This window comes from Eschrichtius robustus, chromosome 3 (assembly GCF_028021215.1).
Source record: "Eschrichtius robustus isolate mEscRob2 chromosome 3, mEscRob2.pri, whole genome shotgun sequence".
NCBI lineage: Eukaryota > Metazoa > Chordata > Mammalia > Artiodactyla > Eschrichtiidae > Eschrichtius > Eschrichtius robustus.
In genome coordinates, this window is record NC_090826.1 from 36,565,968 (window position 1) to 36,586,904 (window position 20,937).

Below are 20,937 nucleotides of genomic sequence, written 5' to 3' on the forward strand. Positions count from 1 at the left end.
AAGCAGAGACACATAGGACATCCCCTACAGAGGGCCACTTCCCCAAGGTTGAGAAACATAACTAACCTTCCACATACATAAAAATACAAATAGAAATTTAGACAAAATGAGATGGCAGAGGAGTATGTTCCAGACAAAGGAACAAGATAAAACCCCAGAACAGCTAAGTGACATGGAGACAGGAAATCTACCCGAGAAAGAGTTCAGGGGTAGTGATTGTAAAAATAATCAAAGGACTTGGGAAAAGAATAGAGGCACAGAGTGAGAAGTTACAAGAAGTTTTTAACAAAGAGTTAGAAAATGTAAAGAACAACCAAACAGAGTTGAAGAATACAATAACTGAAATGAAAAATACACTAGAAGGAATCAATACAGAATAAATGAAGCAGAAGAACAGATAAGTGAGCTGGAAGACAGAGTGGTGGAAATCACTTCCATGGAACAGAACAAAAAACAAACAAACAAAAAGAATGAAAAGAAATGAGGACAGGGCTTCCCTGGTGGTGCAGTGGTTAAGAATCTGTCTGCCAATGCAGGGGACATGAGTTCAAGCCCTGGTCTGGGAAGATCCCACATGCCACGGAGCAAATAAGTCCGTGTGCCACAACTACTGAGCCTGTGCTCTAGAGCCCATGAGCCACAACTACTGAAGCCCACACACCACAACTACTGAAGCCCACGCACCTAGAGCCCATGCTCTGCAACAAGAGAAGCCACCGCAATGAGAAGCCTGCGCACCGCAATGAAGAGTAGCCCCTGCTTGGCGCAACTAGAGAAAACCCACGTGCAGCAACGAAGACCCAACACAGCCAAAAATAAAATAAATAAATTTATAAAAAGAAAAGAAAAGAAAAGAAAAGAAGTGAGGACAGGGACTTCCCCAGCAGTCCAGTGGTGAAGACTCCTCCTTCCAATGCAGGGGGTGAGGGTTCAATCCCTGGTCGGGGAACTAAGATCCCACATGCCATGTACTATGGCCAAAAATTTTAAAAGGAAAAAAAAAAAAAAAAAGAAATGAGGACAGTTTAATACTTCTGGGACAACATCAAACACACCAACATTTGCATTATATCAGTCCCAGAAGGAGAAGAGAGAGAGAAAGTGCCTGAGAAAATATTTGAAGAGATGATAGCTGAAAACTTCCTTAACATGGGAAAGGAAACAGTCACTCAAGTCCAGGAAGCGCAGAGAGTGCCATACAAGATTAATCCAAGGAGGAACACGCTGAGATACATAGTAATCAAATTGACCAAAATTAAAGATAAAGAGAAAATATTAAAAGCAACAAGGGAAAAGCAACAAATAACATACAAGGGACTCCCCATAAGGTTATCAGCTGATTTTTCAGCAGAAACTCTGCAGGCCAGAAGGGAGTGGCATGATATGTTTAAAGTGACAAAAGGCAAAAACCTATAACCAAGAATACTCTACCCATCAAGGCTTTCAGTTTTTTAATTAATTAATTAATTTATTTATTTATTTGGTTGCACCAGGTCTTAGGTGCGGCTCACAGGCTCCTTAGTTGCAGCTCATGGGCTCCTTAGTTGTTGCTCGCTGGCTCCTTAGTTGTGGCATGTGGGCTCTTAGTTGTGACATGTGAACTCTTAGTTGTGGCATGCGAACTCTTAGTTGTGGCATGCGAACTCTTAGTTGTGGCATGTGAGATCTAGTTCCCTGACCAGGGATCAAACCCAGGCCCCCTGCTTCGGGAGCACAGAGTCTTAACCACTGTGCCACCAGAGAAGTCCCTCATTCAGATTTTGACAGGTCTCAGGACTGTTCGGACAATTTAAAAATCTTTCCTTCAAGCAGAGGACAGGAACAGTATGAGTAATATCTGTATAGTACTTGGCAATGGCTTTGATAGGGAAAGAAGAAAATAACCTCTTTTGATCAGTTTCTATCTTTGTGTAAGATTTCAACTTCCATTCTATTGTGTAATATAAAATCAAAGCATGTCCTCTTGTTTATAGAAGGGGGCATTCTCAGACTCTGGAATGGGGTCTGCTGTATGAAGTCATTACTCCCTTTTTCTAATTCTCTCTTTCATTTTTACACAAAACAACTTTGAGTGATAGCAATGGTCCCTGCCTTGTTCCTGACTTTAATGGCAGTGCATTTAATGTTTAGCCATTTAATATGATGTTTGCTCTTTGTTTCTCAGAAAAAGAAAATAAACAACTCTTTATCATAGTTAAGAAATATCCTTTGTCTCTTGTTTTACTTAGTGTTTTTTACCAGAAACTGTTCTTGAATATTCTTAGCTGCTGTATAATTGTACAGTTTTCAACTTGATTTTATCAATGTGATTAATTAGGTTGATGGATTTCCTAATTTTGAACTATCTGTAAGGGCCTGAGATAAATTCTATTCTTAGGTTTACTCTTAGGTGGTTAGTAGTTTTTCTTGCTATTGTGAATGACATCTTATTTTCTATTACATTTTCTAATTGGTTATTGCTGGTATATAGGAAAGCTATTGATTTTTTTTAGGTTGCTCTTGTATGTGGTCACCTTGCTGAATTCTCTTATTAATTCTAATAGTTTATCAATTGATTTTCTTAGGTTTTCATATGTAAGCGATAGTGTCATTTGCAAATAATCACAGTTTGCCTCTTCTTTTCTAACGTTTATACCTCTTAGTGCTTTCCTTCTCATTTTGAATTAGAGAAAATAAGTGATACCATTTTAAATAGTAGTGGTGATAAAGGTCATTCTTGTCTTGTTTCTGACTTCGATTGGAAGGTGTCTATTGCTTCACCATTAAGTATGGCATTTGCCGTAGGTTTTTATCATTGTTTTATTGAAAACAAACAATGTGGGACTTCCCTGGTGGCGCAGTGGTTAAGAATCCACCTGCCAAAGCAGGGGACATGGGTTCAATCCCTGGTCCAGGAAGATCCCACATGCTGCGGAGCAACTAAGCCCGTGTGCCACCACAACTACTGAGCCTGCGCTCTAGAACCCGCGAGCCACAACTACTGAGCCAGTGCGCCTAGTGTTCCACAACAAGAGAAGCCACCGCAATGAGAAGCCCGCACACCACAACGAAGAGTAGCCCTTGCTTGCCACAACTAGAGAAAGCCCACGCAACAACGAAGACCCCATGCAGCCATAAATAAATAAATAAATAAATAAATAAATTTTAAAAAAACAAAAAAAACACAATGTATCAAATTAAGGCTGTTCTTTTCCTAGATGCTAGGACATTTTTTTTCTTTTATATCATTAATGGGTATTGAATTTATTAAGGCATTCATTTAAAATGTTTTTATTTATTAATATAATAGGTTAAATTGATATATAATCTAATGCTGAACCATTCTTCTTTCTGTCCTTCTTTCTTTCTTGCATGAGTGACAACTTATTTTTTACACTGAAAGGCTGCTGAAAAACAATTACTAGCCCTATTAAAGAAAATCCAACATCTTAATTGAAAAGTATGGTGACTGTATTTACTCATTAACTACTACTGAAGTTTTCTAAAACAACTTGAAAACATCATGTGCGTATTTAATTTCAGTACAATGGATTCAAGATCAAGTATACCTGTTACACGTATTAAGGCTGGATTACAGATGTTCATCGTCATCACCATCATCATCGTCATCACCTTCACATTTTCTTTTAATGTGTTTGATGATTCATGGGCAGTATTTTGTGATGGCACCATGTTAGTGGTAATAAGAATGTTTTTGGACCCTATTAATGATGGATTAATCCGACATTCTGAACTGCTGCTGTTGCAGGAATTGATGCTTTTACAGCTGGGACTATGAAGTGAGCATCTGTACTATAAACCTTTGCTCTGTGAGGGACATTGGAGTCCCTACCTTAGTTGAAACGGACATGATTTTTGTGGTTGGTGTGCCTGGAGTGGGAATTCTTGGTCTGCTACTAACTGAACCAACACTTAACTGTGGAACCGTTACTCTTCCTGCAGAGCAGATGCCTTTTTTTGTAAAGATTTAAGTTTATAGTTTGGACTGTCAAGCAATATCTATCAAGTGGCAATCTAGGGGCTGAATATGGCTTGACCAATGGCAAAAGAGTTTGATTTCTTTGCCTGCAATGTCTAATAAAAAATCTCTTGGGGAGGAGAGGTAAAAGATTGGTTAGTGCAACACTGGATTGCCAATCGCACATTATCTGCATCAACAGTAGCTTTCTTAGCGTGGCTTGAATAAATTTTCACATTATCTAAAATTGTGGTCACAAATTGAAAGGCGAACTCCAACATCTGATTTATAACTCTTGCCTCATAGTCTGTAATCTCCATGTCCTTCAGGATTTGTGCCATCATCTGTGTATCTTTCGGCATGCTCTTGGGAGAAGGCATCTTGCCAGAATCCGTGATATCTAATGATCAGACTCCTTGAGCTAAATCACCCACGTGAATGTATTTCAGTTTTGATGCAAGTCCTTTGCCTGGTTTTGATGCAAGTCCTTTGCCTAGTGTGGTTTTTCCAACCCCTGGTTTACCTTGCCTGCTCCACCCTCCAGCTCCACCCTGCCATACACCCTGACTGGTGAACAGCATGTTGGGCCTTTTCTTATTTTCTTAAATAGATTATATAAGGTGAAAATTATGTATCCTTCAAATGTGTTTCTCTCTTATTAGGCTCTGATATTGTGCTACTTTCATGAGCTGAGAAAAATGTCAACTTCTTATATGCTCTGAAGTCAACTTATTTAAATGACGAATAATCTGTCCCTTGAAGTTCGACTAGAACCACCTATTTATAACTCTCAGCCTGTTACTTTTTAACATTGTAGCTCAATGACAATATTTTTATTTTTTCTATGGTTATTGCTCCATTTGGTTTCCTAATTCTTTTTGGAACAATTTTGGCTACTTTTTTCTTTTTTTTACTGGAAAACATAACTCAGAACTATGAGCTTTAACTGATAAAGAAATTGGTATCAGAACAGGCATGAATTAGGTATTTATTTTTGGGCAGTGAAAATCCAGCTAATATCGAAGGTAGCCTTTGGCCTGCTGCCAATAGATTATCATCTGCAATCAATTATCGCCTGAATGAAAGATGCGTTGAAGGCAAAGCGTTGGAGAACCAAGTGGTCTCTGCCACAGAACAGTATGGAGGGCAGATGGGATCTGTGAACTGCTGTAAAGAGGGGTTTCTTTCTGGACAGAATGAAGAAAAAGAATGTGAAGCTTAATACCCTAAAAGTTTGGCTCAAGACAAGTCCCAAAACCACTGGCTTTCTATGTCTATGATAAAAATAATTTATCTTTTGCAGTCGTGGGGCTGATAGTAACTGAAGATCAAATCCAAAGTGTTATACTGAGAATTACTGTAGTACAATATCAGTAAAATTCACAGCCTTGGGACTTCCCTGGTGGTCCAGTGGTTAAGACTCCGTGCTCCCAATGCAGGGGGCCTGGGTTCGATCCCTGGCCAGGGAACTAGATCCTGCATGCCGCAACTAAAGATCCTGCATGCTGCAACGAAGAACCCGCACGCGGGAATGAAGATCCCGCGTGCCACAGCTAAGACCCGGCAGCCAAATAAATACATAAATATTAAAACAAAACAAAAAACTCATAGCCTTGCCAGGTCTCGTATTTGAAAGTCAGAGCGTTGACCAGAAAAGAAAGCAGTCAGATGACTCAGAGCATCCAAAATCCTACCCCTTTTAGCCTCCCTAGCCAGCAGAAGTGGCTCCTCGAGGCTAATGGATGACTTCTGACAATCCTTGTCAGCAGGAGGAAATAGTGACATAGTTCTGTGACAGCCTTCTGTTGATCCCTTCTGGTAAATCAAGGTAAATAAGGTAAACTCCATGAAAATATATGTGAGTGATGCTTCTGGAGAGCCAGTGTTCTAGGGAGCATCACAATGTCCCTTCCTAAGTACAAGTTGCTTTGCCTTACAACCTCCTACCATGTGAAAGAGACAGAATACCATATTTTACTGATTCACATTTAAGAAAATAATTTATTAAGGTAAAATTCACATAACATAAAATTAATCATTTTAAAATGAACAATTCAGTGGCATTTAGTACATTCACGATTCCAACATTCTAACATCTCTGAAATGGAATTCATCTTACAATCAGTGGTATACTATGGTTTAATTGATAGTGTTTTATAAAATTTTCCATAGTGGAATATAAATACAGGTGCACCTTTCAGTTGATGGTGTCTTAGAGTAGTTGAATTTGGGCACTTGGTGGTTTTCTTGGATTTTTGAGGGAGCATACATCATATTTGGGTGTCTTGCAACCCACTCATTTACTGAGTGACCTGAAAGACTGTCAGCTTTGAGAGGAATCCAGAGCAAAGGAAATTGTCCAGGTGGTCTAGGCTGCAATGTAAGTAGATAGGCCGCTTGGTCTCCATGACCCACCATATCCCAATCATGTTTCGGTCATCTTGCTGAGGGAGTCTATAGCAAGCCCAGGAGCAGCAGTGCAGAAGTGAAGAAAGCCATGCCCTGTCTGATAAGCAACTGATCTCCTTTGAGAAACCGCTTTATCTTACTACCAGTTCCTGACAGAAACTGAATGCTTGTCCACGGGACAACCAGGACAAGTGACCTTGCAAACTGAACTGCCCAATATAACCTGTGAACTATTTGATCCGCTCTAAAGCCTGTAGTGTCCAAAAGCATTCATCATCAGGTAGAAAGGATACAAATGAGATCAGGCTTAAGCATGTTTTCCTTTACCACCCATTGCTCAATGAATACTTATGGTCTCAACAGGCAGAGACTGTTTGAATGGATAAAGAAAAGCAAAACCCAAATATCTGCTGTATATAAGAGATGTACTCTAAAAGATGAAAGAAAATGGAAGGAAAAAGATATACCATGCAAACAGTAAGCTTGTGAAGGCTGGAGTGGCTATAATATCAGATAAAGTATACTTCAAGACCAAGACTATTACTAGAGATAAAGATAGGTATTTCATAATGATAAAAGGATCAATTCACCAGGAAGAAATAATAATTAAAAATGTGTAATAACAGAGCTTATGACCTAATAACAGAGCTTCAAAATATGTGGAGCAAAAATTGACAGAATTAAAAGAAGAAATACACAATTCCACAATCATAGCTGGAGATGAAAAAAAAATCTTCAGCAATAGACTAAGGGACATAAAAAATCAATAAAGACATAGATTATGTGAACAATACCATCAATCATCTTGCCCTAACTGAAACTTATAAAACTCTGTACCACGACTGCAGGATAAACATTCTTTTCAAATACACACGATATGTTCACCAATGGACCACATGCTGGGCCATAAAACAATCCTCAATAAATTTGAAAGGATTGACTAGAAAAATGGTACAGATGAACCGGTTTGCAAGGCAGAAATAGAGACATAGATGTAGAGAACAAATGTATGGACACCAAGGGGGGAAAGTGGGGGTGGGGAGTGGTGGTGGGATGAATTGGGAGATTGGGATTGACATATATACACTAATATGTATAAAATAGACAACTAATAAGAACCTGCTGTATAAAAAAATAAAATAAAATTCAAAAAAAAAAAAGAATTTGAAAGGATTGAAATCATGTAGAATATGTTCTATGACCACAATAAAATTAAATTCGATATCAATAATCATAAGATACCTAGAAAACTCCCAAATATTTGGAAATTAAGCAACATAGTTCTAAACAATCCATGGATCAAAGAAGCAATCGCAAGGGAAGTTAGAATGATAATGAAAATGTAAAATGATTAGTAGGATGCAGCTAAAGCAGTCATTAGGGTGAAAATTATAGCTCTAAGTATTTGTAATTGAAAATAAGAACGGTCTAAATACCCCTTATATTTTATCGTGGAATGCTGACTGGCATCCCCAACTTTATGGTCCAGCGGATTAGATAATTCTCAGTTCGCGCTGGGCGGTTTCACGGCGTCTCATGGACAAGTGTTCAGTTTCTACCAGGGTCGCTGTAAGCCAAAGACTGCTTTTCAAGTAGTGGACAGTGGTTTGCGGGTGGGATCAGAGCCTTACTTCAGAATCCTAGGTGCCCATGCTGTAATTCTCCAGTTGGGGTTGCCAGAAGGTATATGTAAGTTTTTTGTCACAAAATACTTCCAAAACCATTGGGTCTGTTGGATAATCAGGCCCAACTGGTAACACAGCTTGCACTGCAACCTGGACCTACCTTCTGGAGAACCCCCTTTGGAGCCAGGTTCCTCTCTAAACTTATAGGTTACTGGTAAGTGAGTCAGAGCAGCATGCCCAAAAATAGTACACATCGCCTCCAAACCCAAAGAGGGCCACCAAGCTTTTAACTCTTTCTTTGAGGTGAGTGGTATAAGCTGTGGCATCTTGTTTCTTACTTTAATTTTTATTTATTTATTTAGTTTAGAAAAGCAAAAGAACTGACTTGCAAAGAAGTTTGTAAGATACTCCAAGACTTTGGAAGGACTGGCTCAAAGAAAAATACAACATGTATTTAAAAGAAAAAAAAAAGTTGTCTTAGTTTGAGCTGCTCTAACAAATACTATAGGCTGAGTGACTTAAACAGTAGAAACTTATTTCTCAGAGTTCTGGCTGCTGGAAAGACTGAACTAAAAAAAAAAAAAAAAAAGCCAAATGGCATAAAATAGACCACAGGTGAGAGCGAGGGTGAGAGAAGGGGCCAGGAGTCCACTCAGGAAAGCTGGTAATTGTCGACGTGGAACTGTCAGGGGAAGGAGAAGGGAGATGCCTGCAAGAGAACGAATTCCAAAAAAGCTGAAATGGTGTGGGGAGAGAACTCCCACAAACCCTGGAATACATGGGCAGTGAGTTTGACAACAGCAATCTTTTCCTTTGCGGAGGATGGAGGTGGAGTCTCCACTCAGCCGCAAACTCTGGAGACTCAGCGCTGGGGCTGGGGATGGGGGCGGGGCTCCCGAGAGCACTAAGGGAGGCGCTCCCCTCCGGAAGGCACATGGCACTGTCCCGGTTGGTGCCACATGTGTCTTCCAGCTATTCCCAGAGGAGGTCTTCATCTTTCTTTGGCCCCCAGAACTGGCCGGGGACCCCACAGGCCTTGTCGATGCCACTGTCCTCCAGCTCCTTGCCCTCAACTTTGCCAATCCCGCGCACCCCACTGGCTTTCCCCCCAGGGGTGCAGGATGCTTTGGAGAGGTTGTCATCTTGATCAGGCCTCATTGGCAGCTCCAGTTCCCACCTACCTGTTTCTTTTTATTGAGGTACAACTTTCACACGATCAAGTGCACAGTTCTTAATGTACCAGCTGAAGGCAATGATCACTTTTCCTTCTGGACTGCTGAGGCCTCTATGGCACAGGGCCTGGCATGTAGTGGCATATCTAAGTGGCTTACGGTAAGTACTAAACAATTATTTGTTGAATGAACTAATGAACAAAATCGAATCAATGTACATTCCCACCAACAGTAGACTGGTTCCTATGTCATCCATATCCTTGTCAAAAATAGGTATCACAGTTATGTTCACGTTTTACCTATATGATAGGCATAAAATGATTTCTTATTATAGCTTTCAATTTTTCAGCTCTTTGAATCCCAGTGAGGTGGAATGCTTATCTGTATGGTTACTGGCTGTTGCACTTCTTCTGTGACTTTCCTAATCATGTTCTTTGCGCATTTCAAAAAGTGGGAAATTTGTCCTATTAGTTGGAAAATGTTCTTCATAATTAACCTGAGCAAGACCAGGTCAGACTGAGCGGTTCTAGATCTGGATCACACCACACACAGACCACCTTCCCTTTCCCCCAGTTTCTAAGGAGCCCTGCAAATAGGGCACATGCTGGGAGAGACCAGAGGATGAGGAGACCCAGTGCCACGCTTAAGGAGTGAATAGTCTTGGTGAGGAGAGGGGAGGAGGGGAGAGGGGGAGGGCAGAGGGGGAAAGGAAGGAGAGAGCCAGGTCAGGCACTCAGGAGCTCCAATCCACTCTTTCTGGGCGCAGCTGTGAACAGAGAGGGTGAGGAGGGAGAAGCTTCTGCGACTCTTTTTTATTCTGCATCCTACTGCCACGGTCAACCAGTCCCCAGTTCCAGCTGACTCTACCACTGCCTCTCACCAGGTTCTCCTGCCTCCAGCTTCATCCTCCCCGCTGGCAAGCCACCAGTCATCTTTCTAAAAGATGAATCTGACTCTTTTCAGCCTTCTTCCTAACTCTCCTCCCCATGCCACCGCCACACACCCTTCAATGGCTTCACATTGCTCTCAGGATTGAATAAAAACTCTGTTAAAGTCAACTTTGCAGCCCCAGAGCACCCCAGCCTGAAGTCCCTCTCCCAGGCCCCTCAATAGGACACTGCAATGCAAGAGTCTCTTCAGAAGTGATGCTGGGTTCCTGAAGAGGGTCAGCTGGGTGGGCACTGCAGAATAAGCTCCTCTCGGGGCTGGCAGGGAGACCCGTTGTCACCTGCAGTCTGGTAGAGGAAGTGTAGCAGTGGCTCCCCAGAAGGGTCAAGAGAGAGGCATTCCTCTCTCGTCCTCTTTTCCCCAACCCCTGGACTCAGTTTCCCGAAGGAATGAGCAGCTCTGGACCCGTCATTCTGGGGGATTTCTTAATGGCAGCAGCTAAGGTGGCACTCCAGGATGGGGACAGAACCAGGCCATGGCCAAGACAGAATGACAAATGATTAACCTTAGGGTAAACCCCTTATCATGGCCCCCAATGCCTACCTCTGATCTTAAGTCTTCCTATTCTCCCCTCCTCACCCAACAGCCACCACACTGGCCTTTTTTCTTTATGTCCTTTCAACACATAGTTCCTTCCATTTTAGAGACTTTGCACTTGTTATTTCTCATGTCTGAAACTCTCCTTCCCCAGGTATTCTGTGGCTGTTTCCATCATTTAAACCTCAGCTCTGATTTCAGCTCCCTGGAGAAAACTTCCCTGAGGTTCCATATAGTCCCCCATCCTATTACCCTATTTTACTTTTTTCACAGTGCTTGTCACCATCAAACTTACACTATTTTATTGTTCATATGCTAGTTACAAGCCCCATTGGGAAATATTTGTATCTCATTCACCCACTGCATCCCCAGAGCCTAGAATAATGCCTTACACATACACACAGTTATGTACCATGATCCTTGCCCTCACAGAAATGATTCTATCAAGAGAGACATATCTTAAACAAATAATTATGCAACACAGTAACTACAGGCAGAGTCAAGGGTTTTGAGGCAGAGGTGCAGGACCCTCTCCCACTTCTCGCTCCAAGGACCATTCCCTTACCCTGTGGGCAATTTCTGCTGCAAGACCCTGGCTTCCCCTGGAAACTGTTTAGAGCTCAGAGGATTCACCCAGGAATCAGGCCTCAGGAACAGGGCAAGGTTTGTACCTCTAGGCCCAGTTCTTCAAACTTTCGGGGTCTAGCTAGGATTGTGGCTGCAGCAGCTATGTCCCCATACGCCCCCAAGCCAGAATAAGTTACAACATTGATAGCTCACTTGTGTGGGCTGTCTGGTCCTCCAGGCCCCGCTTGGATTTTTGACAGGCCCCTGGCTTGGGGCCTGGTCTCCTTAATACCTTACAAGCTCCACTCCATCCCCCATGCTCAATGCCCAGTGTCCTCCATGTCTACAGGCTAGTTTGCAGAGGCTGAAGTTGGGAGCTGCTTCCCCTGTCCCTTCTGTGCTTCCTCAGGACCTCCTGTTCTAGAAATCTCTCTCTCTCTCCAGGGAGATCAGCAAGTTTCTTCCTTTGAGGGATACTTCTTCCAGCTGCTACCTGTTTGGGGCTGTGTTCTTGGACTTCTTTGGAACCCACACTAGTGCAGTTAGCTCCCAGACTAGTGAAGTTCCAGGAAGCTGGGCTCCAGGAAAGCCCCATGAGGCCCCGACCCACACACACCCCCATCAGAGGAGGTGCAAGTGAGGGTCCAGACCTCACTCCATCTTGACAGCCACCCTGGGAAGCTCTGCCTTGTCCAGTTGATCTCTTCATCTCGAACGCGTAGCACAGTATCTGGTACATACTTAGCACTTAATGAACAGGGGCAATTAATACCACTAATTTATTTAATGAAAAAAGGCACCGTGCAAATGTTTTACATGGATTATTGGCACTTCACTTATGCAGGTACCATGACAATTTCCATTTTAAAGTGAAGAAACGAGTTCAGAGAAATTAAGCGACTTCCAAGGTCACAAAGCTGTGCACTCTCTCTTCATTGCGCGACGGAGCAACGCAGAGGGAAAATGCCAGAAGGCAGGCAGCCCAGGAAACGGGCGGGCTCCTGGGAGCCAAGGAGTGCAGCATTCTCTGCGCGGTCAGAAGTTTTCACACTGGGTTACCAGCCGGCTCGGTTTCCGCTAAGCACAGACCGGAAGTGTTCCTGACGGCCACATTTCTAACGCGCACGACCGGAAGTTTCTGTTTGAGGCTTTGCGGGGATAGGGGAGTCGCTGGGCCGCAGCCCGGAGGTCTAGGTGCGGAGGCGCTGGGGCTTAGGACACAGCTGGGGCCGTTAGGGAGACCCAGGCTGCGGGACACTGGCGGGGCCCCGACCTGACCCTGAGCCACTCTCGTCCTCGCGGCCCGCCTCTTCACCCCGCCCCCACTTGGGGCTGAAGTGGCTCCGCCCCCCGATCTGAGCCTGGTCGCTCCTCAGGCACTGACTATTGACCTCGGGGCGCTTCCCCATCTCTCGGGCGCGATGGCTACGGGCGCGGATGTGCGGGACATTCTAGAGCTCGGGGGTCCAGAGGGGGATGCAGCCTCCGGGACCATCAGCAAGAAGGACATTATCAATCCGGACAAGGTAGCAGTGGTGCCTGAGAGCGCTGGGTAGCGGTAGTGAAGTGTTGGGTAGGAGTGACAACGGAAGACGGCTCGGGGAGAGATGAGGTGCCACACTTCTTGTGAGATGGGCGGTAAAAGATGTGAAATAACGGGATAGAGAATATGTGTCACCTTGGTGAGATGGGATGGAGGAGGTGGGACCCCGTGGAAAATGGTGGGGACCAAGAGGGTGTGACATTTGTAAGACAGGACCTAGAGAGTGTGACACTTGTGGGATATTGGGGGGACATCAACTCGGTGTGACACGCTGAGAGATGCTGGAAAAGTATCTTCTGCTCTGACAGGTAGGGCTCTGAGGTACGGGTGTGGAGGGGAATGACCTGCTCAAACCCAGGTGCCCCTTGAGTGGGTTTCTGTACCTTCATAGTGTGTCATTATGTGTCACAGTGTGTATGTGTGTCATTGTACCTGTAGATGCTGGTTTGTTCAGGGATTGAGCTGGGCTAAAGAATTTTCAGGGAAGGGAGTCTAGCCTGTGGTTCCTCTCCTGTGGTTTCCCTCCCCAGAAAAAGTCCAAGAAGTCCTCTGAGACACTGACCTTCAAGAGGCCCGAGGGCATGCACCGGGAGGTCTATGCACTGCTCTACTCTGACAAGAAGCAAGTATTAGAATCCCAGATCCCCCAGGCTTTGGTCGCTGACCAACCTGCATGTCCCTAACTCCTAATTTTCCCAGCCAGTTTTCTCCCCACCTCCCCTCTCCACACAGGGCTTCTGCTTGCTTAGGATGTGGGAGCTCGGATGTCTCACTCCGGGACGTGACTTCCTTGCTCTATGGTAGATCAGCAGCCTGGGTCCAAAGGCTCTCTACACACCTTCTGACTGTAATCTCTCACCTCCTTAAACCCTGCTGCCAGGGATGCGCCCCCACTGCTACCCAGTGACACTGGTCAAGGCTACCGGACCGTGAAGGCCAAGTTGGGCTCCAAGAAGGTGCGGCCGTGGAAGTGGATGCCATTCACCAACCCAGCCCGCAAGGATGGAGCCATGTTCTTCCACTGGCGACGGGCAGCCGAGGAGGGCAAGGACTACCCCTTCGCCAGGTTCAATAAGGTGAGCCACCACCATTGGGACGTAGGCCAAGGTTGCCCACCTACTCTGAGCCACTTGCCTGAGCACTCCAGTCTCCTAGTTGGCTCCAGAGGCCCCCTCAGGCCAGGTCATTAACAATGGTTACCCGCTCAGTCATTGGTGCAAATACCTCTGTGGGTCTTCACTGCCCATGGGATCCTGTCCTCTCCTAGACCTGCTCTGATTTTTGGTGTGTTGCCTTAGCCTTTCATTTCTCGCTATTCTTCAGAGCTGTGTCCTAGGTGCTCTACTCTTCTCACTCTCTACTTTCTCCCTAGTGTGTCTCATTTACCCTGTGACCTCAGTTACCCTCTGTATGCCATTAACCCCAATTCAGTATCTCCAGTCCAGAGCAGCAGTCCACATATATCCAGTCATTTGCTTACCTCTCTCCCTGAAGGCCCCACGGGTACTTCAGATCAAGTGGATACCCTTGAGCAGAACTCCTAATCTTCCCTCTGTTCCCCACCCCCAAACCTGTTCCTCACATAAGTGAATGACACCACTATCCACCCAATTGCCCAAACCAGAAATTTGGGAATCATCCTTGACTTAGCTTCTCCCTTAGCTCTCATATTATTTCAGTCAACAATGGGACAAAGAAGGTAGGGGAAGACAGATAACAAACATGTAAGCAAATAAATTGGATTCTTTCAGATAAGAGCCATCAATAAAATGAAACCAGGATATGAAATGAGATAAAGAGTGAACTTGTAGGTGTAGGGGAGGCCTAATAGATAGGGTGGTCAGGGAGGGCCTCTCTGAGAAGCTGGCATTTGAGTTAGACTTCAGTGATACATCTAGTCATTCAGTCCTGCTGACTCTGTTTCTATAATAAATCACATCTGCCTGTGTTCTTCATTCTCTACACCCTAATCCAAGCTGAATTATCTCTGGTCTAGATTACTGAGGCTCAGATGGAGCAGGGCCTTAACACAGACTCACCCAGCCAGTGAGAAGCAGAGCTGGGCTGGGCTAGGATTCCCTAGGCTGTTGTTTAAGCCACTCACGATACGGCCCCACAGTCCCTGCAGCTTGGAGCAGCCTAGACTTCAAGTCTGCAAGCACTGGGGGCTTGAACCCAGGACTCCCAAGTCCTGACTTCTTTCCCCTCAGCCAGTATACCCACCTGCACCTGGACACCTCCCCCTGGATGGCTCACAGGCCTCTCAGACTCAGTACGTCCAGGTGTGACCCATCATTCTCCCCCATGCCCCCAAACTGGTTTTCCTTCTTAGGCCCCTCACCACCATCCTTAGGCCCCTCAGGTCCAGTGGAGGGAGAGACTGGAGATATAAGACTGAGAAGGGATAACCAAGAGGTAAGAGATTTGAGGTGGGGGTGGGAAGGTTGGATGAGATAATTTGAGGTGAAGACAAAAGAGTGTTCATTTTGTATTTAGTAAATACTACTCCATGCCAAGTCAAGCCCGAGGCAGTGAGGACACAAACGTGAATCAGACACAATATCTGCCCTCTAGAAACTCTCCATGTTGTTGGGGAGCTGGGGGGAGGCACAGGCAATTACAGTTCGGTGGGATACATGCCATACTGGGAGGAACTGAAGGTCATGGAAACTTCCTGGAGAAATTAGAGCTTGAGTTGAGTTTTTTTTTTTAATTGAAGTATAGTTGATTTACAGTGTTGTGTTACTGGTGTACAGCAAAGTGATTTAGTTATACGTGTGTGTGTGTGTGTGTGTGTGTGTTTATGTATTCTTTTTCTTACTCTTTTCCATTATAGGTTAATACAAGATATTGAATATAGTTCCCTGTGCTATACAGTAGGACCTTGTTTATCTGTTTTATATATTGTAGTTTGTATCTGCTAATCCCAAACTCCTAATTTATCCCTCTCCCCCTTCCCCTTTGGTAACCATAAGTTTGTTTTCTACGTCTGAGTCTGTTTCTGTTTTGTAAATAAGTTCATTTGTATTATATTTTAGATTCCTCATATAAGTGATATCGTATGATATTTGTCTTTCTCTGTCTTACTTCACTTAGTATGATAATCTCTAGGTCCATCCATGTTGCTGCAAATGGCATTATTTCATTATTTTTTTATGGCTGAGTAATATTCCATTGTATATATATACCACATCTTCTTTATCCATTCATCTGTCGATGGGCATTTAGGTTGCTTCCGTGTCTTGGCTACTGTGAATAGTGTTGCTATAAACATAGGGGTGCATATATTTTTGCAAATTAGAGTTTTCTCCGGATATATGCCCAGGAGTGGGATTGTTGGGTCATATGATATTGATTTGAGTCTCAAAGTATGTTACCAGGTAATAGTAGAAAAGGAGTGCAATGACTTGTTCAGGCAGAGGGGACATCATGAGCAAAGGCATGAATGAAAAATCAGTCATATGTGTGGGATGCTGTGGGCATTTCCCTGTTGATGGAACCTAAAGTCCAAGGTAGGATATGGTGGGAGATGAGACCTGAGAGGGCAGCAGGGCCGGGTCAGGCAGGGCTTGGCAGCCAGGCTCAGGAATTTGGGCTTTGCTCTGATGTCTTTAGGGAGCCAGTGGCAAATTTTAAGTAGAGAGGTGTCGGGATCAGACTTGAGTTTTAGAAAGATCGTGGTAACTGGGTGGAGAATGAAGTCGAAGTAAAGGGAACTAACAATCTTCCCTCCAACACTGCTCTTTCCTGGGGTCCTGCTTTCAGTCTGTGGCTCCCCAGCCGCTTTCTTGCTCAAGCCAGAAACATAGGAGTTAACCTATGACAGCATCTTCTCTCACCCCCACAGCCAGTTGTCACGTCCTATGGTGTTTAATCTAAAGCTTCTCAATTCCGTGCCCTTTTCTCTACCTTCCACTGGTGCTGCTTTATTTCAGGCCTCTTCACATCCCACCTGGATTATTTCATAAACCTGCCAGCTGGTCTCCCAGGCTCATGTTTCACCCCCTGTCTTCACTGTTGCCAGGGTGGTCTTTGTAAAAGAGAATCATGACCATCTCACTCCTCTCTTTAAAACTAACCTTATTGACTCCCGTCACCCACAGGATGAATTCCAGACTCCTTAGCAGTCACACAAGGCTTGCAGCAGCTTGCCTCTGTCAACTCTCCAGGCTCTCTTCAGGCCTCTCCCTGTCTCGCCCTTTTCTTGTTTCCGTTAGTGTCCCTGACTGCCAAGCCCGCACACGTCAGGCCATTTCTCTCTCATCGCTGTTTATGTGGCCCCCCTGCTTAGGAGTCTCTCCAGTGCCTTCCCTCACTGGTTCAGTTCTACTTAACCTTAAGACTGAACCAGGCTCCATTTACCTCTTCCCTGACAACCCTTGTCCCAGGCTGCATCACGTGTCACTCATTACACCCTAGGCATACCTTTGTCATCAGATTCGCTGCACTTTACTAAATTTTCAGCTGGACTGTGAGCTCTGAGGAGGCAAGGCCCCTGTCTGTCTTATTCAGCATTGTGTCCCCAGCATAGGGCTAGCAGGCCCATGATAAATATTTGTTGAATGAATGACCATCTCCCTTGCTTGACGGTGAGCTTCTTTTTATTTTAAGTAGCAGTGTTCAGAGAGGTCACATCTTGGCTGCAGATGGAGAATTGCTTGGAAGAGGATTAAATGGAGGCAGAGAGGCCAGTGGGGAGGCTGTTTCTCTATCCAGGCAAGGGGTAGTGGTGGTCTGGACAGGGTTGTGGCAGAGGAGATACAGAATTGGGAGGTAAAGTCCACAGATGTGGGAAAGGGGAGGGGTCAAGGGTAAAGGTAGGATTTAAAGATGCCTGCTAGGTTTCCGCTTGGGTGATGGTGACATTGACTAAGATCCGGACTGGGGGAGATAGGAGTTTGAGGGAGGGCGATGAGCTCAGTACTGAACATATTAGGATTTGTTTGTTTTTTTTTTTTAATTGAGGTATAATTATTATATATCATACATATATTAGCTTCAGGTTACAATATAATGATCCAGTATTTGTACATATTGTGAAATGACCACCCCAGTAAGCCTAGTTAACACGTATCACCTGAACATATTCAGTTTGAGATGTATACAGGATCTCCAGTAGGAGATGTCCAAGAGGCAGCTGGACATAAGGGTTTTGAGAGCAGGTTCAGAGCCAATGTGGTCTTTGATGGAGAAACTTCCCTGGTCCAGCCTAGCATTGTCTCTTTCCTGGGGTCTCTGACTGATAGACGCAGCTGGTGGTGGTGCTGTTTGTCTCTGAGGGAGGTCTGGGGGACGGGACATGGGGGAGGGGAGCCAGGGGCATGGGTGTTGGGGTGGGGGGTGTATACTGCGAGTAGGATTCAGGTGCCTTTTCCTTAGAGATGTGACCTTGGCCAGCTCTGGGGGAGCTGCAAGTCTCACTGTCACCACTGGGTGGCAGGAGTGCTTCAGACAAGTGTGCCATGACTAGGGCTCCTGGGCCTTTCTCCAGAATTTAGCCATCTGCCTTACTCCAAAGTTGACCTTTGGACTCCACAGAAGCACTTACACGTGGGCCCCTCACCTTAACCATCGGGTCAGGAGCATGTGTCCTGTTACCGAGGCTCTGGAGCCAAAGGCATGATGAAGTTGGTCCTGGAGTGGATTCAGAGGCAGGCGACAGTCCTAGAGCCTGCCAGGGCCTTTGGTCAAGCAGAGAGTTTCTTTTCTTGCTCTGGAAACATCATCTCCAGGTGCCCTGTGCAGGGTCCCAGGCAGAGGATTTGCTTTTGTCCAGCCCAGGGATTGACAATAAACAGGAGGGGCTGTGGTCACGCTGCTGGAGCCTGCGGGGACGTGCCGTGACGTGGGCGTGCCCCCTGTCCCTCCGTGCTTGTAGACGGTGCAGGTGCCCGTGTATTCAGAGCAGGAGTACCAGCTCTATCTTCATGACGACGCTTGGACAAAGGCAGAAACCGACCACCTCTTTGACCTTAGCCGCCGCTTTGACCTACGTTTTGTTGTTATCCACGACCGGTATGACCACCAGCAGTTCAAGGTGAGCTGGTATGGTGCATTTGCATGTGGGCCCAACCCCCGGGCGTGGCAGGCCCACTACCTTCATGATCTCCTTTCCACATGCCTCTGAGTGTTCATCCTCCCTCTCTCTGTATCTTTATCCTCAGAAGCGTTCTGTGGAGGACTTGAAGGAGCGCTACTACCACATCTGTGCCAAGCTTGCCAACGTGCGGGCCGTGCCAGGCACAGACCTCAAGATACCAGTGTTTGATGCTGGGCACGAGCGACGGCGGAAGGAACAGCTGGAGCGTCTCTATAACCGGACCCCAGAGCAGGTCAGCCCGAGTCCCACAAACTCTGCTCCATGCTGTGAAACCCCTTGACCGTTGCCTCCCTCCTCCATACCCTCAACTCCCTCACCCCAGCTCCCCTTCTTCCCCCTCTTCCTGCCCCCATCCAGTCCCGCCTCTCACCGGCCATCCTCCCTGCTCTGTAGCCCTCACCGCCCTCACGATCCCCTGCTGCTCAGGTTCCCTCACAGACAGCCCGGCACCCCTCCGTCTCCCCGTCTCCTCTCACCGCCCCATGACCCTCACGGGCGTCTCAGCGTCTCTCTTTCCCAGGTGGCGGAGGAGGAGTACCTGCTGCAGGAGCTGCGCAAGATCGAGGCCCGGAAGAAGGAGCGGGAGAAGCGCAGCCAGGACCTGCAGAAGCTGATAACGGCGGCGGACACCACTGCCGAGCAGCGGCGCACGGAACGCAAGGCCCCCAAGAAGAAGCTCCCCCAGAAAAAGGAGGCTGAGAAGCCGGTGTGGAGACCAAGTCAGCCCAGCTCAGGGTGGAGGGCTCGGAGAGCACGCGGAGCCGGCAGGGGGCTGGGACTAACACTGGGCCCTCTCCCCGTGACACCCTGGTCTCTGTAACTCCTTCTCCCCCAGGCCGTTCCCGAGACTGCAGGCATCAAGTTCCCAGACTTCAAGTCCGCAGGCGTCACGCTGCGGAGCCAGCGGGTACGTGAGTCACCTCCTTCACTGTGTCTGGGCCCTGGGCTCTGCGGCCTGAATGCTGCAGGCCGTGGGGCCGGAGCAGGTGGAGGCGGACGTACCGGGATCTCAGGGATGGCAGGCTGAGCTCACAGCTTTCACCGTATTCCGCTTACTGGCTGTTTTCTTCTGTGACCCAGAGCTGCCTCTAGGGGTTAACTTCTCGTCCACTCCCCCCACTGCCTTTCGTCTCCTTCATTCTAAACTGCTTGTGGGGGGAGAGGGCTTAGCTGCCTGGGTCATTGCAGATGAAGCTGCCAAGCTCTGTGGGACAGAAGAAGATCAAGGCCTTGGAACAGATGCTGCTGGAGCTGGGTGTGGGTGAGTGCGGGGGCCAGCCCCTCAGGACGTCCCCACCGAGGCTACGGATGAAGGCCGGGCGGCGGGGGGGGCAGTTCCGGCTGCCGGCCTCCCACCGCACCCCAGCTCTGGCCCTGTGCCTTCCACCCACCTGCCCACAGAGCTGAGCCCGACGCCCACGGAGGAGCTGGTGCACATGTTCAACGAGCTGCGGAGTGACCTGGTGCTGCTCTACGAGCTCAAGCAGGCATGCGCCAACTGCGAGTACGAGCTGCAGATGCTGCGGCACCGGCACGAGGCGCTGGCCCGGGCCGGTGTGCTGGGGGGCCCCGCCACACCGGCATCGGGCCCGGCCCCGGCCCCGGCAGAGCCGGCGGTGCCTGAACCCGGTCTCGGCCCGGACCCCAGCAAGGACGCCATCATTGACGTGGTGGGCGCACCCCTCACGCCCAATTCGGTAAGAGGCCAGGAGAGCGCGAGCTGGCCCTGCTAGTGAGCACACGCAGGTGCGTACGCAGGCCCCACCCCCTCTAGTGCCTGCAACAGGAGTCGTCACTCTGAGGGGTTCTGAGAATGAGGGAGTGGGTGGTCGGTCAGGGGGCATCACCTTCCTGACTCAGAGCGTGAAACACGTGCACCCAGCCTGAATCTGGCCCTGGGGGCCGTTGACCTCAGCACCTTCTGTGTCTCCTCAGAGGAAGCGACGGGAATCGGCCTCCAGCTCCTCTTCTGTGAAGAAAGCCAAGAAGCCGTGAGGGGCCACACGGGGCGTGGGATGGTGCTGTGTAAATAGAGCTGCTGAGTTGGACTGGGCTGCTTCCTTTTCCTTCCCACCACT

At 46.9% G+C, this 20,937-nt stretch overlaps 1 protein-coding gene and 1 pseudogene across 1 annotated transcript; one reads left to right on the forward strand and one right to left on the reverse strand.

The window, feature by feature from the left end:
• Positions 1-3,571: 3,571 nt before the first annotated feature.
• Positions 3,572-12,625, reverse strand: LOC137760557 (transcription initiation factor TFIID subunit 9-like; annotated as a pseudogene).
• On the forward strand, positions 12,369-20,907 carry DMAP1 (DNA methyltransferase 1 associated protein 1). The gene is made up of 10 exons (XM_068539737.1): positions 12,369-12,742; positions 13,290-13,381; positions 13,640-13,835; positions 18,638-18,796; positions 18,924-19,091; positions 19,380-19,565; positions 19,695-19,766; positions 20,048-20,120; positions 20,261-20,556; positions 20,795-20,907. The coding sequence occupies exons 1-10, from the start codon at positions 12,638-12,640 to the stop codon at positions 20,852-20,854; spliced, it is 1,407 nt and encodes a 468-aa protein (XP_068395838.1). The 5' UTR covers positions 12,369-12,637; the 3' UTR covers positions 20,855-20,907.
• The last annotated feature ends 30 nt before the right edge of the window (positions 20,908-20,937 follow it).